General features: G+C 46.8%; 1 protein-coding gene across 1 annotated transcript in view; it reads left to right on the forward strand.

Moving 5' to 3' along the window:
• MOS7 (nuclear pore complex protein-like protein) overlaps positions 1 to 15,233 on the forward strand; it is a 64,029-nt gene extending 48,796 nt beyond the window's left edge. Inside the window, exons 9-10 of the mRNA XM_086504851.1 lie at positions 1,645 to 1,894; positions 14,723 to 15,233. Of these exons, the coding sequence (XP_086360977.1) occupies positions 1,645 to 1,894; positions 14,723 to 15,012 (540 nt within the window). The 3' untranslated portion in view covers positions 15,013 to 15,233. The remainder of the gene's footprint in view (positions 1 to 1,644; positions 1,895 to 14,722) is intronic.
• Positions 15,234 to 15,471: the final 238 nt, after the last annotated feature.

Consider the following 15,471-nt stretch of genomic DNA (forward strand, 5'->3'; position numbering starts at 1 on the left):
ACACGCATCCTTCGAGTATTTTTATTGTGCCCAAGAGGTTGCGGTTCATCTTGCTAATGGTTTCCATCATTTCTTCTTTGCACTTTTGAATGGCATCCTCTAAGGGGTCGATCTTATCATTCTGCTTCCTCATGCTTAATTGCCGCCAAAAAAACGAGAGCCACACTATGAGCACATATGTTTCCACATTATGCATACATTTCTCCCGCATCAAGCATACATTTTGCGTACCCCTGCAATTTCTGCAAAAAATCTGCAATCTGAATTTTTTCTGAATTTTCTTCAATTTCTGCCTGTTGGGATGATGCAAGTGGAAATGTCATCACACATTCGTTGTTGGGCGAGCACTAAGAATGTTGGTCTATGCCAAGTTGGCTAACTTGCACAGATCTCTGAAAAAAGCATCTGTTAAAAGTTGTTGAATGCTGCTTGAAGTTCTCGTGCATTCAGCTAAAGAGAGGGGACTTTATATTTGCAATCTATGCCACATGGATGTGAAACTTCAATCTATGATCATCTTCAAAGTGTGCGCCTCTCTCACCCCACCATTTAATGTGTCAATCACAGCATGGATCTCTCAAGAATCTTCTGCGCAGCCCGAAGCAGGCCATATTTTGCATACATGTCGACCACACACACACACACACACACACACACACACACACACACACACACAGAAATGAAATGTTATATTAACGTCTTCAAAAGGCCAAAATGACCTATGAGACCAATCAGTTACAAAATAGTGAATCTAATACCATGTCTGGGTACAAAAGAACTAGAAAAGAACTAGAAGTGGAACAAAATACTACTACTACTACTACAATCTAAAACTACGTGGGTGTAGCAGCTGATACAATAGGTACCCGGTAAACTGGATGTAACAGTGTGTGAAACAAAGATGGAAGAAATGGTGAGGATCCATCCTCATCTGCACTCTGGATGTCGAGAGAGTATGGCTCGAATCTTCTGTTGTAGTCTCCGTCGATGCTGTGTAGCTCCTCTCCTCAGTCGCGGTCGTCTGTATCTCTGTAGCTCCAATGCTCGGTCGATGAGAGTGCCAGTAGTGGTCGAATGAGTGTGGGACGAGCTCTGCAGTGGTGGCTGCTCCTCTGGCTGTCCCATATCTAGTGAAAAGAAATCTGTAATGTGTCTCTGGGACTGCCTCTCTCTAGCTCTCCCCAGTAAAGTGTCTCTATACCTGTGTAACTCAAGTAGATATAGTCCAAGACATCTCTGATCCTCATAACTCATGACCCTAGATAGAGGACCAAAACCCTCTCTGAATAAGTAGTGGAAACGCCCCCGTATCTCATAGAACACTGTGCAATGACATATGTAGAGAGAGAGAGAGAGAGAGAGAGAGAGAGAGAGAGAGAGAGAGAGAGAGAGAGAGAGAGAGAGAGTTGTCTGTGGAGGGAAGAAGTCAAGTTTTTTTAGGCTCGGTCTGACATGTACATGTGCCGTGTCTTCATTGCTCCCAAACATGGGAGGAGGGGTTTTAGGAGAGATTCAGATGTTCAGAGCATAAGATCAAAATTGATTAGTTAGTTGAGGGTAGAGTATGAGATCTTTTGTAATGGTTGTGGAAAGTCAAAGTATCTTTTTCTGGTAAGAATCTGAGGGACACGTGTGCAATTTCAGGTTAATGTTGAGCTCAAGATACATGCAAGCCGCCTTCATAAAGATGTCCAAGATCAAAACCGAAGACTAAGTGAAGTCCAAATCAAGATAGCAGAGGCAATCGATTCATCAAGTCTATTGACTTCCCAAATTGCTGCAGCCACTCAGAAAAATAAAAGCCTCAAAGAGCAAGTGAAGAAGCACCGAGCTGTGTTGGCAAACAATCAGATGCCTCTAACTGCGTCAGAACGCGAGTACTTGTCACAGTTAGGTAGGTTAGGTGTCTTTACTTTGATGTGCATGGTTGTTTTAAGCCTGACTTCTCGTTATCATCATCTGCATCATGGGTAGAATTAATTTTTAATGTATTCTCTTTTTAGTATGTTCTGGTCAATTCTTTAAAAAAAATTTCACTGTTTACTTCGCAGAAAAGTACATGAGTGTGACAACAAAAAACTTTGACTTGTTCTGCTTATATCAAATTATATCAGCTTTGACTTCTATGAACCATGTTGTCGTCCTATTTAAAGTATGTTACTTGTTATCTTCCTGTACATCCTTGTGTTGGGCTCTACCCCTATACAAAATTGATAAGAGTGATAGATATCCATGTCCACTTAGGTACAGGATCATGATGAAGCATAAACTTCTTATTCCAGCCTCCATGGCTCTATTTTTGTGGAATCTATCTTCCGAACAAAAATTGATTTATCTATAATCAAGTTCACAAGTAATATGTTCAATTTTTTGCAATAGTGAAGAGTCTGGCTTGTGTTGGATTCTGTCTATTCCCCTTTTTTTCTTCATGTCCCACATTCATACACGTAAACACAAGTTAAAATGTGTCATTCTTTTAGTGACATGTGATGAAGCTGAGAGGAGTGAACTTCAACGTGAAACTATCCATGATAGTAGAGATGGTCATTGCAACTATAGCGTCTTAAATACCAAAATCATGACCTTGAGCATCCGGAAGACCTCAAGGCAAGAGTGTCGCTTCAAGTGTCACCCCTTGAAGTGGCATAAGGGCACTGCTAAAGCACAAGAGGCTGTTACACCTGATTGTGACAACTCTGAAGAGGAGGAAGAGGAGCCTCCTGCTGGTTTCAACTCTCGCCGCCTCTGGTCACTCATGCAAGAAGAGCAAGCTAAGCACAAGTGATCGAAAGGAAGCTGCCCTTGCTCAATCCGTGGGTAGTGTCTCTGACACAGTGTCTTTCTTGAGAGAGACAAAGGCAAGCGGAGATAGAGATTATATGCACCATCATTGAGTGTTTCCATGTGCTTAGGACTGACCAATGGAAGAGATTGATCAAAGCTATCGTTGCGGTCGGTCCTTGTGAAGGGTGACATGGAGTCACCTACCACATGTGCACCGAAAGGCTTGACGAGGAGAGAGAATGAACAAATCTTTAAAGCCAGATGCTCCATTCTTGTGTCTTGTCTGCTTGGTACTTATTTTCTTCCGAGCCGTGGACGTCACAAACTGCTGACATGTCAAGTCACTGAAGAACGGAGCCAACCTTCAGATCTTGGCCAGGGGGCCTAAACCCTAAGTGAAGAAGCACAAGCAGTAGAAGAAGTTTTACCAACTTGCAAAGTCTTACCGAGTGGACTATTTTAAAGAAGGCTTTCCACCGATTTATGGGAACCCATCCGATGGGGCCCAAGGGACTTAAAGCCCTTAAAATAAAACGGGACCACACACACGCTCAATCTCTTGCAAAAAGGGTGATGACGTGGCAATTGTACGGACGACCGTGATTTACGTTGATGATGTGGCAGGTTGTACGGACTTCCGTAAATTGTGCTGGCAAATGCTGACGTGGCAATTGTACGGAATTCCCTGTTTTGCGCTGGCAGCTTTTGGGGAAGATGTTTTCTGACCAGATGCTTTTGAGTTTGAAGCTTTTCATGTAACTGCTTTTCATAGGCCAAGGGCCTTTAAATATGTGCCATGGGCTCAGTCTCTGGCACGCTTCCGTGTGAAGGTGCAGAGTCTGGAGTACCGGCGTTGGATTGAGTTCAAGTAATATAAAGAAATACCGAAAGGGGCGCCAAGGTTTGGGGCCAACGCTCTCGTGGGGTGGAATTCCGCCACTCCCCGTCTCGTGTGTCGTGCATCTCTTTCAGTTTAGTTGTTATTGAAGTGCTAAAAGTCTGGTTCGGTTGCTCCCTCCCCCCCCCCGCGCACAACGCCCCCCCCTCTTGCCATCACTCACACCTGTCCCCTCCTCCCTCGCACTGTGCGCTACCCTGCTTGCCGCTGTCCAGCCCACTTGCGCGCTGCCCGTTGCCTTGCCTAAGTGGGATACAGCCAGCCAGCGCGCTGCCCCCTCCCCCAGCCTTTCCCCTCGCGCTCCCATGCTCCTCCACCCCCACTTCCTTTCGCTGGCTACCATCCCCCTGAAGGTGTCTCTCGACTTGCTCCGAAGGGATTGACTTCCTGACATTGCTTGTTGGGATTTCCTCAGAGGGCCGTCTTCTTCCGTCTCGCGTTCCATCATAGCACTAGACACAGATGGAGGCTCATGCTCCACCCCAGAGGGACTCTCAAGAAGCCCCCTCACTCGACCTTGTAGAGCCCACCATCCGACTTGCTCTTTCGTCGACATAGCAAGCGAGCCTCGCACTAGAGGTGGAGCGCCTCCAGGCGACCTCCATCATCTGCAAGATCATCGGCACCCGCCCTAGCAGAGGAGAGGTGCGTGATCTTCTCCAGGCCCGCCTATTAGCAGAGGTAGGCAAGATACTTAACGTTCAGCTTCTCGGGCGAGGCCATTACCAGATAGAGTTTGAGACTCGCGAGATGGCGTCCAAGGTCATTGCGATGAGCCCCTTGGCCATCCTAGCAGTTTGAGCTCATTTCGACAATGGCGCCATGGTTTCGACCCAGCTATCGACGTGCTTGTCGAGGAGGGAGACCTTCCCATCTCAGTCTGCTTCCCGTGCCTGAGGAGGGAGTACCTTCCGTTACTATCCAGTATAGGCTCAGAGATTGGGACTGTTTTGGAGACACCTCGCACGGCAGCCTCCGTAGCTGCCAAGGCAGCTGACATTCCCATAGTACGTGTTCTGGTTCAGGACACCCACACCCTCCCGAAGGTCCTTCTACTACCTAGGTGAGTGGTGGTTGGCTCCGTCGGAGCGTGAAGTATTCAGGCCTCCCGAATTAGTGTTTCATTTGTGGTCAGATGGTCCATCTTGCGAAGGCCTTTCCACTGAGGAAGCCTCGACCTTCACCTCAGGCTCAACCCCAGCCTCCTAGGGCTGGCCAGCAACAGCAAACAGAGTCACAGGATACTCAGGTAGACTCACCCTCCGAGCCTGGAGTATAGGCAAAGGAGGGTTGGCAGCAGGTTCGTGGTCGACGTCGACAGGGGCCACCACGCCAGTCTCGCCCACCAGGTGGTCGTCAGGCTCCAGTCCAGCAGCAGTGGGTTCCCACAGGGAACCGTTTCAACTCTCTTCAGCAGGATGAGGTCCCAGCTCCACCCTCCACTTCAGCCTCACCTTCGACAGCCATGTCCCCTCCTCCCTCCAAGTTTTCCTTCGCCCTTCCTCCTTCGCCTCCTCCCCCCTCGCCACCTCGCCCCTCTCCTCGTGCCGCTCCCCGCCCCCCTACTCCTCCCACCTGTCCCCCTTCTTCCACATCTCCTCCCGTTTCTTCCCCGTAGCCGACCCATGGGGTAGGACCTTCCTCGGCTGCTAGGAGATCTCTTGGCAGCGCTTTTGCCACGAGTCGCTTGGCAAGGGAGGGACAGGCCTTCTTGCGTACTCCCTTTTTGGTGCAGACTTCTCCCTTTGCAGCAGTTCCTCCTGGACTGACGTGCTTCAACATTCGTCGCAGGTGGGATTTCTTTGCCTACGACTTCACGCGGTTTCTTGGCGACCCTTCACCAGACTTTGAGGTAGCTTGTTTCAGAGTTCATGTACTGCTCTTTGCTGCCAGTGGGATAGAGGCCCTGGACTCAGTGATTGGCTTCTCCTTTCCCTTATGTGGCAGGGATCAGGCTGAGTGGACCTTGGACTCAGTGATGGAGTGGTTGTAGGGAGTTCTCTCACCACACGGGAAACCTCGGGGTTACAGAGTTGGTACAGACCTTGTGGGCGTTGGCCAAGTTTTCACTGACACCTAAGGACTCTTGGATAGAGGAGGTTGCCCTGCGTACGGCACACTCTTCTTGGGCTTGGGAAGACAGTCTTTGGAGTCACGCCTATCTCGGGGACGCTTGGATGCGGATTACTCCCCATCCAAGCGAGCCTCGAAGATAGCGCGGTTAGCTGCTGTTGCAGGATCAGTTCTCTCTTGTTCCCCATGAGGATTGTCTCATAGAATGTGCAAGGATTAGGTGAGCCCCAGTTTCAGCGCTTGCGGGGTCGATTGCGTCAGGAGCTTCAAGGATGTCTTGTGGGCGGAGAGATGGATATTCTTATGCTGCAAGAGCATCATCTTTGTGAGATCCTCATTAGACGACGTGGCCAGCTTTTGCCTGGGCGTTTTGAGACATTTTGGTCAGCTGCATTTGGACCTGGTAGTATACAGGGAGGGGTATGTATGACTATTGCGAACTCTTGGCAGCAGGCCATTGTGGGCAGAAATATTATTGTGCCTAGCAAGGCTCGCTCGATTACCATGCAGGTTGAGGGTTGCCTCTTGGGCCTGAACATTTATGGGCCCAATGTGGCAAGTGCACATGCAGAGTTTTGGTCTCACACTGTAGAGTTTCTGCTGCATGCAGAGCAATCGTTGCATCCGGTACAGACAGCATGTGCAGCTTGTGACCATCCTTTGGAGAGTCAGCGTCTCTGTCTGTGGGACTGCCCTATGGCACAACAAGTTTGGCTTCGGGTCCTTCAGCTCATGCCAACTCTTTCCATAGCACGGCAGTACACTTGGGGGGCAGCTGCTTGGTCCACTCTCACGGGCCCTACATTACAGTTTTAGCTATCCTCCACTAGCAGGATGATAGTGATACAGGGGGGTGGACCTACACTCCAGCCAGCTACAGAGCTTACTCCACAGTGGTGCTGTGAGAGAGAGGTGTGTTGGGAGCTCGTCTGTGGCCTGTGACACTCTAGTTCATCCGGCGGGCCCGCTGCTTCCGCATCTTTGAGGCTCGCCTTGTGCCACCAGCAGAGACTGTTCGATATTATGGCTGAAGTTGATCCATACTCTCAGGGGACATTTCGAGAGACTTCAAGGCAGCTTCGACCGCATGCGGGAGTGTAGAGAGACTTCCTTGGACTCTTCTCCCTGGGCCTTTCTTCACCATGGTCCGGGGTGTGCTCAGATGGCACTACCGTCCACCTGTGTGGCTTTTCCCTCCTCCCATCTCCTGATTTAGCCCTCATTGTACATATGCTGGTTTTTCATTGGGGGAGTCTCCCCTTATGATTGTTGTAGCCCTCTCTAGTAGAGGTGGTTGTAGCCCTATGGACAGTTTCATTAACTAAAAGAAGGATCTTTTTCTCAGAAAAAAAAAAGTGCTAAAAGTCTATTCAGTCCATTCTTTTCCATTGGCACGTGGTGCGTGTCTCGTGACAATGGTATGAGAGCTTCAGGCGTGTGCTTTTCTGAAAGCATACCGAACCTACCAAAGAGCAGACAAAGGAAGATGGCGTTTCTAAGTTTTACAGGGATTCTATTAAAGAACCTTTGTGTCCCGACCCCAGACTTATTAGCCACTCCTACCCTTACTTCATCGCGCATCGGGCGTGCTCCCGTCTTCGTCGCTCTGTCTTACAAGGCATAAGCCATAAAGATCACTTGCAAAGAAGGATCAAGGATTTTTTTCTCAAGCCGCTGTTTTTCTCAGAGGGAGTGCCATGCAGTGGTGGATGTTTATTGTTACCAAGCCGCACACTCTAAGTACTTGGCAAACTTTCAAGAAAATTTTTGCCCGAAGTTACATGCCTTCAGACATCTTCCTCCGGATTGCAACTTCTGGCAAAGCAAGGTATCCTGAAAGGCTTTCCACAGAATCCCTAGTAGATTAAAACTTGAAATTTCTCGATATCTCTCAACAGGTGTCTCTTCTCGAGCTGATAACCTTGGAGGTCAAGTGTGATTGGTATATCTTGGGGTTACCATCACCGCCACACGAACAATGTCTGTTGAGGCTTGTTTCGACTATTTGAGCGCTTATGGACCATGTTGTAGTCGGCTACGACCTTATGAAAGAAATCTAATCGTAATCTTGGTACATGTTTCGGGATGGAAAGCTAGTCGTCTTTTCGAGCTCGACTGATGTCAAGATTGCTTTTTAAGTTTATGTTTGAGAACTTCTTTGGTGATCCTGTTTGGAATTTGTTTGAAATCGATGGTATCTATTTTGAACCTGTCTTGGTTCCGATTTGAATTGTTTGACTCTGGTTTAATACCGGTTTCAATGATTGGCGATTTTACTCCCGGGTGTAGTAGTGAGAAATGATGTTTGAGAATGCTTGCTCAGACTCATGGCTCGAACCCTTGTGGTTATTTGCAGGGGGAGTAGTGAATGTTTGAAAAGTGTTGTTTTTACTCATGGCCCGGACCTAGATAGTTATTTACGGGGGAAGTTTTAAGAAGTATGAGCAGTGGCTACTCTTGGCACCTCCAAACTACGTAGGCTCCTGTCTGGGGGGGCGTTTGTAGCGCTCTAGCTTTCAAGCCGTGTGTGTTCGAAGTATCAATTCCTGTTACAGGTTTTTACTTGCAAAGTTTCTCTATGTCCTAAAGTCTAAAGTAAAGTTTCGGGTGAGAGCCAAAGTTTACCGCCCTACGGGCTGGTTTCATTCACCAGTTTGTAATGGATTGGTCTCATAGGTTGTGACGGGCTTGGGTACCCCAAGTCGAGAATCTGGCACGACACACGAGAGAATCACTTGAAAACACTTCACAAAACTTTATCACAATCCAATAGAGTTGACAGGCGCAACGTATTTCCGTGCCTAGAGGTATTGGCAGTTGTAAAAGGCCTCTATATCTCTTGGCTCGGACCTTTTTAGGTTATGCGGAAGGAGTGATGAGGGAGTCATCAGCTCATGGCCGGGACCTGGATGGTTATTTATGGGGGCAGTGTTCATCGGCGGCTTTATGTTTCTATGTCTTGTAACATGCATATCATGCATAGTTTTTCCATACGTCAACCACACGTCGGACGCACACGGGTACGGAAGTACGGAATAAGTATGGATTAGACCACTCGAAAATTCCACACGTCAGATAGCCTATTACATAGAATGCTTAAAAGCCTACATACTACACCAACATGTTTAAAACTTTATACACAAACACAAAACCATAGAAAGTTCAGAAATTAGAATTTAGAGACTAGTTGTGGGCTCGGGAGAAGGTAAAGGTGAGCAAGAGAGGGCGAGAGGATTGGCTGGCCCCTGATTTGCAGCTCGCAGCTCACTTCTGTGCTACAATGCCTTCATAACAGAGTCAGCAACCCAACTCGCGCGGCCAAAAAACTGTAGGGGAAAGATTTTTTCCCCAAATTTTTTGCCGGGTATGAATGACTTTCCATATGTTACCGTACTCGGACGAGAACGAAAGTACGGGTGGGCAACCACACGGTACAAAAAAAACTATGTGTATATGTGAGCATTCGTGTTGCATTGTGATGTGCCAACCACTGAATATTCCTTATTGGATGAGATACTTATGGGAAACCAACGACCCATTATATCAAGAGTTCCGATTTGGAATGAGACTCCTTATTGGATGAGATACTTTTGGGAAACCCACGACCAAGGATATCAAGAGCTCTAATCTGAAATGAGACTCCTTATTGGATGAGATTCTTCTGGGAAGCCAACGACCCAAGAAATCAAGACCTCCGATTTGGAAATGAGGAAACTGATTGTCCCTTGGATTGGCCCTCGGAATGTCCCTCGGAATGATCCTCAAATTTTTTTGAGCTAGCTTGAGTTGTTTTGCAGATATGCTGTAATTGCGGACGATTGCTTTCTTTTAAGAAGGCGGGATGTCACAAACTGCTGACATGTCAAGTAAGTGAAGAACGGAGCCAACCTTTAGATCGCGGCCGAGGGGCCTAAACCCTAAGTGAAGAAGCAAAAGCAACAGAAGAAGTTTTACCAACTTGCAAAGTCTTGCCGAGTGGCCTATGTTTCCCTTGATTTTTCTTTAATTTTTGGGACCCTCTTTTTGAAGTCACAAATGGCTGGACATTGTGGCCATTGTGGAACGGCCGACGGTCGAGAGTTCCAGGAAGGGCAGTTCGCCATGAGATGGTCGCGTCAGTCGGCACTAGAATCCGAGCAGTGAAAGGGTGTCTATACTTGGCTCAAAGTCATTTCGGCCCCTCGCTACACTTTATAAGTCGGTGGGTGTTAGGAAATAACTCAAAAGAGGCAAATTGGACACATGGCGGTTCCAGATGCATTTTAGAGCATTAAGAGGGGGCACCCGAAATGAGAGAGGAGGCTGTTTTGCTTCATTAAGTGAACTCAAGAGTGTGTGAGTAGTGGGTGCAGGTGATCATAGCTTTAATGGAAAGCTTGCCTTCTCCCTTGTCTTATGTAGCGCGATGATTCCACTCTTGCGCACCTCTCTCCCCCTTTGAATACAGAATCATAATGCCCAGCTCAAGGGCTTCCCATGTGTTTGTACAGTTGTGTGGGTCCATGCGCGTATGTGGAGGCAAGAGCCTCTTGTCCAAGTACTTGATTAGCTAATTGCTAATCCCCTGCAGGTACTGGTGAATTTGGAGAGATTTCACGCAAGAAATCTCGTCCGATTCAAAGGGCAAGTAGCCCTACAAGTGCGAGAGTTTGAGGGCTTGCTACGGATGCGATCGGCACGCAAAACGGAGCCCAAAATAGTAAAATACAGCCTGCTGTGTATTTTTGCAGGTTTACGGTTTTGGCCCTAATTGATCCCTAATACCCTAGTAGCTTCGGGGAATTGTTGGGATCACTATACAGGTGATCTGGTGTATTTTCGGGCAGAAAACAGAGAATTCAGCATGCTGCAGATTCTCGCCAGGTTTGGGAAAGTGTTCGTATGTGCCGGGAAAGTCACCTTTGACATGGGAATTTTGTCTGTGAAGCCTCCTATTGCGGTTATGTTGCCAAAATCGGGCTAGAGTAGGCCATTTTCAGCCCGGTAAAAGCGGGACAGCTCGTAGGAACTTGCAGGTTTTATCTCAAGTTTAATAAGAATAAATAAATACCGAAAAGGGCGCCAGTCTGTGGGGCCTACAGGGTGTCGCTGTCTACTTGGGGGTGCTCTAGCTACCAAGCCATGTTCTGTTTTGAAGTGTTGAATTCTAGTCACAGGCTTATTTGTGAAGTTACTTTGTGTCGTAAAGTCAAGTAAAGTTTATCAAGTAAAGATTCGGGTGAAAGCTAAAGTCTACCGTCCTACAGGCTGGTTTCATGGTTCCGTTTCCAAGAGAGAATCACTTTTTCCTTGAAGAGTGAGCCTTGGTTGATTTGCGGCGAAGAGACAGAGCATAGGAACTTGGAATAACACTATGGCTGACAGGACAAAGGACGCCAGTGAAGAGAGGGTTCCTCTTCACAAGACAGACAGGCTCAGTGCAGAATTGTAGGTTTATGGAATATCTGCAAGCGCCGCCAGTGTCACAGCAGACAAGACAACTGTCTCAGCAGTAGAGCCTGTTGAGGCTCAAGCCCAGGTCCCTTGTGCGTCCCAGCAAGGCGGGGAGCACTCACATGTTGCGGAGTTATTCCTTCTGGCCACAAACAGGTGGTTAGGTTGCCTATTCCACAGGCTTTACCAGTTCAACTAGCCACCTTTCAGAGTCCGCATGTTGCGTCAAATGGACAGGGAACTAGTTTCCAGGCTATGCAACAGGTTTTTCCACCACCCACGGTACATCCTAGGTATTTTGGGGGTGGATCAGTGTTTCAGAGCATGGCTGGTTATGCGCCTAGAAACGAGCAATATATGCCAGGAATAGAGTTTGGGGGTATGCAAGGCATGATGCCAAACCCCATGTATGGAAAGATTGGCATGCAACAAGGGTTTCAGTGTAACCAGGGCCAGTTTGGGGTGCCACAAGGCAATTTTGTCATGGCTGGTTTTTCCGACCAGCAGCCACATATGGCACCAATGATGCAAAATGTCAATGGCCAAGGGGTGCCAATGATCCCTATTATAGCGCCCATGTTGCAGACAATTCCCTATGATAATTTGGGAGCATTGGAAAAGCCAAAAGCCTACAAAGAAGGTGGTGCAACTGTAAAGTTTGATACTTTCAACGGCTTTGAGGATAAGGCAAAGGCTCTTACTTTCCTCCAGTAGTTTGATACAGCTTATGCAGGGGGGATTTTACAGAGGCCTCCAAGGTCAAGAAAGCTGCCACTTTCTTGAAAGGCAATGCGCTTACATGGTTGATGACATTGTTGATGCAAGAACAAGCACCCGCCACACGGATATACTCCAAGAAAATGCTTGCCCCTACGAGGCTATCAAAGGAATTTGAAGCCGATGTGATGACGGATTGGCACCAACTGACTGCTGCTACTTGCAAGAGCCTACAGGAGTACGATCAAAGGTTTTGTAAAGCGTCGCTCTCAGTAACCTCCTACAGGTTTCTGCCATTGACAAAGCAAATTGAGAAGTATTGTTGTGGGTTGCCTAAAGGCTTCAAGATTACTGTGCAAAGATTCGGGTGAAAGCTAAAGTCTACCGCCCTACGGGCTGGATAAAATATATAAGAAAATCAAGCTTGCCTTGGAGAAGGCTCAGGCAAAGTAGAAAAGGGCTGTTGATCGTCACCGTCGTGAATTGTTGTTTTCACCTGGTGATTGGGTACTTTTACGGTTTGAAAAGGCAAGGTTAAAGAAGATGAATGGAAAGGAAATGTTGTTTTTGAAGCTTAGCATGCATTACTATGGGCCTTTTCAAGTACTTGAGAAGATCAGCGATGTTGCTTATAGGCTAAAATTGCCTGATACTTGGAAGATTCATAATGCATTTCACGTGAGTCTTCTAAGATTCTTCGTTGGTGATGTGCCAAAAGATATACCAGATGAAGATCAGCCAGAAGTTGAGAAACTTGATGAGATCTTGATGCCTGAGCAGATTTTGGCAAATAAGGAAAGAAAAGTTAAAGCAAAAGCTGTAAGATGGTATTTGGTGAAGTTCAAGAACTATCTACCTATGGATGCAAAATGGATGGATGAGTGTGAACTCCTAGAGTCATCGAATGTATTGCAGCTTGACCTTGAGGCCTTTGGGTTACATCCTACGTATGCCCCAAGTCAACGTGCTCAAAGCATGGGTAATGATGGAGCCAGCACATCGAATGTACATACGGATTCAGTGCCATAGAAGTGGACACTGCTCTATAAATGCTAAAGGTATTATGCTCACTTCTATCGTAGATGAAATGACAAAAGTATGAAGGCCTCATTAAGTCATTTGTATCTATGTTTCATTACCTTTCCTATGGATACATGTGATGATAAAAGGGTGCTAATCACACTAAATCATCTATGGCATGTATATTTGGCATGCAATCGAGGACGTTTGCGATTTCAAGAGAGGGGTATGTCACGAGGCTATGGCAACCACTAATCTTAGTTGTTGGTTTAGTTCCTTTGATTTTCTTTAATTTTTGGGACCCTCTTTTTGAAGTCACAAATGGCCAGACATTGTGTGGCCAGTGAATGGCCGACTGCCAAGAGTTTCAGCCGCCTTCGGGAAGGGCAAGTCGCCACGAGATGGTCGGCTCAGTCGGCACTGGAATCCGCACAGTGAGAGGGTGTCTAGGCTCAGCTCAAAGTCATTTAGGCCCCTCACTACACTTTATAAGTCGGTGGGTATCAGGAAATAACTCAAAAGAGGCAAATTGGACACATGGCGGCTCTAGATGCATTTTCCCATTCCAGCATGAAGAGGGGGCACCCAAAATGAGAGAGGAGGCTGTTTTGCTTCGTTAAGTGAACTCAAGAGTGTGTGAGTAGCGGGTGCAGGTGATCACAACTTTAATGGAAAGCTTGCCTTCTCCCTTGTCTTATGTAGCATGATGATTCCGCTCTCGCTCACCTCTCTCCCCCTTTGAATACAGAATCGTAATGCCCAACTCAAGGGCTTTCCATCTGTATGTATAGTTGTGTGGGTTCATGCGCGTATGCGGAGGCAAGAGCCTCTTGTTCAGGTACTGGCTAATCCCCCGTAGGTACTGGTGAATTCAGAGAGATTTCACGCAAGAAATCTCGTCCGATTCAAAGGGCAAGTAGCCCTATAGGTGTAGGAGTACGAGGGCTTGCTACGGATGCGCCCGGCACGCGAAATGGAGCCTGAAACAGTAAAATACAGCCTTCTGTGTATTTTTGCAGGTTTAGGGTTTTGACCCTAATTGATCTCTAATACCCCCAGGAGCTTCGGGGAAGTGATGGGATCATTGTACAGGTGATCTAGTGCATTCTCAGGGCAGAAAACAGAGAAATTCAGCGTGCTGCAGATTCTCGCCATATTTGGGAAAGTGTGCGTATGTGCCGGGAAAGTCACCTTTTGCATGGGGATTCTGTCTGTGAAGTCTCCTATTGTAGTTATGTTGCCGAAATCGGGCTAGAGTAGGCCATTTTCAGCCCGGTAAGAGCGGGACAGCTCGTAGGAACTTGCAGGTTTTTATCTCAAGTTTAATAAGAATAAAGAAATACCGAAAGGGGCGCCAGTCTTTGGGGCCTACAGGGTGCCGTTGTCTACTTGGGGGCGCTCTAGCTACCGAGCCGTGTTTTGTTTTGAAGTGTTGAATTCCAATCACACTCTTATTCGTGAAGTTTCTTTGTGTCGTATACTTTCCTTATCCGAGGGTGACGAACAGCACGTATATCGTACCCATACCAAATGTATGGTACCTAACGTACTTAACTACCTTGATGAGCTTACATGTCCTCTAATTTTGAACAAACCCAAACTGGGTGCACAACTAACACAGCTTATACACCCTTTGCCACATCCAAGGGCGTATTTCTAAGTGGTTTAATGTTTTAATGATGCAGGGTGTAAATGTGCAATGCTTTTGTTTTCATGCGTCTTTACAATGCAGTAGTGTTTCTGGGCAAATGCACCTTAATGCACACCTGTTAATCTTTCTGGCTCTTTTTGATGCAGATGTTATGAGACTGCATGATTTGGATATTCTTCATTCTGCTGTGGATGTCTTAAAGGACCGCTTTGAACGTCATGTACGTCTGTCACAAGCATCAAATGACCGTTCAATGGGTTCAACGCCAGGGCGGATGGTGGTACCTGATGTTCAAATGAATAAGCTGAAAGCTGTTGTGAATGAGCTGAGTCAGATGGTAGAAAATAGCCTGAAACAAGTGAGAAGAATTGAAGATGCAATAGGCAAACAAGAACAGCTGAACGATTCTTTGTACAACATGCAAGTTGCTGACTGAGATCTAAAACTTCTAAGCATTTTGTATACAAAATAGTGCTGGTTGTAAAAAATCAACAAGTCTAAAGGTTGAATAGGACGTTTTCAAAGTATCAAGGCCCAATTTGTGTGGATTAGTATCAAGAGAATGCTGTTGGATGGTTATGTACTGATTGCATGTATGATTAAGATGTGTGTCCATGAGCTCAAGAGGCTTTACCAGCTAAGAGTGTTGTTGGCTTGTCCCGTCTTCTTGCTCTTTCAATAGACCTTTATCAACTTTTCGGTAATTTCTTTGGGTGAAGTTTATGGGTGGTCCACCATGGGTGGTATGGTGGACCACGGCCCTCAGTTGTAGACATCTCAGTTATACAGGTTTCAAAGATTAGGGTTTATCAAATATCGTTTTGGCCCGCAAGCATCATTGGGTCTGTTGTAAAGGCACATGTTGTTGTGCATGTTTTAAGGTGCTTAACATCTG

The sequence above is a fragment of the Adiantum capillus-veneris genome, chromosome 28, assembly GCF_014529385.1.
Source record: "Adiantum capillus-veneris isolate H3 chromosome 28, ASM1452938v2, whole genome shotgun sequence".
Classification (NCBI taxonomy): Eukaryota; Viridiplantae; Streptophyta; class Polypodiopsida; order Polypodiales; family Pteridaceae; genus Adiantum; species Adiantum capillus-veneris.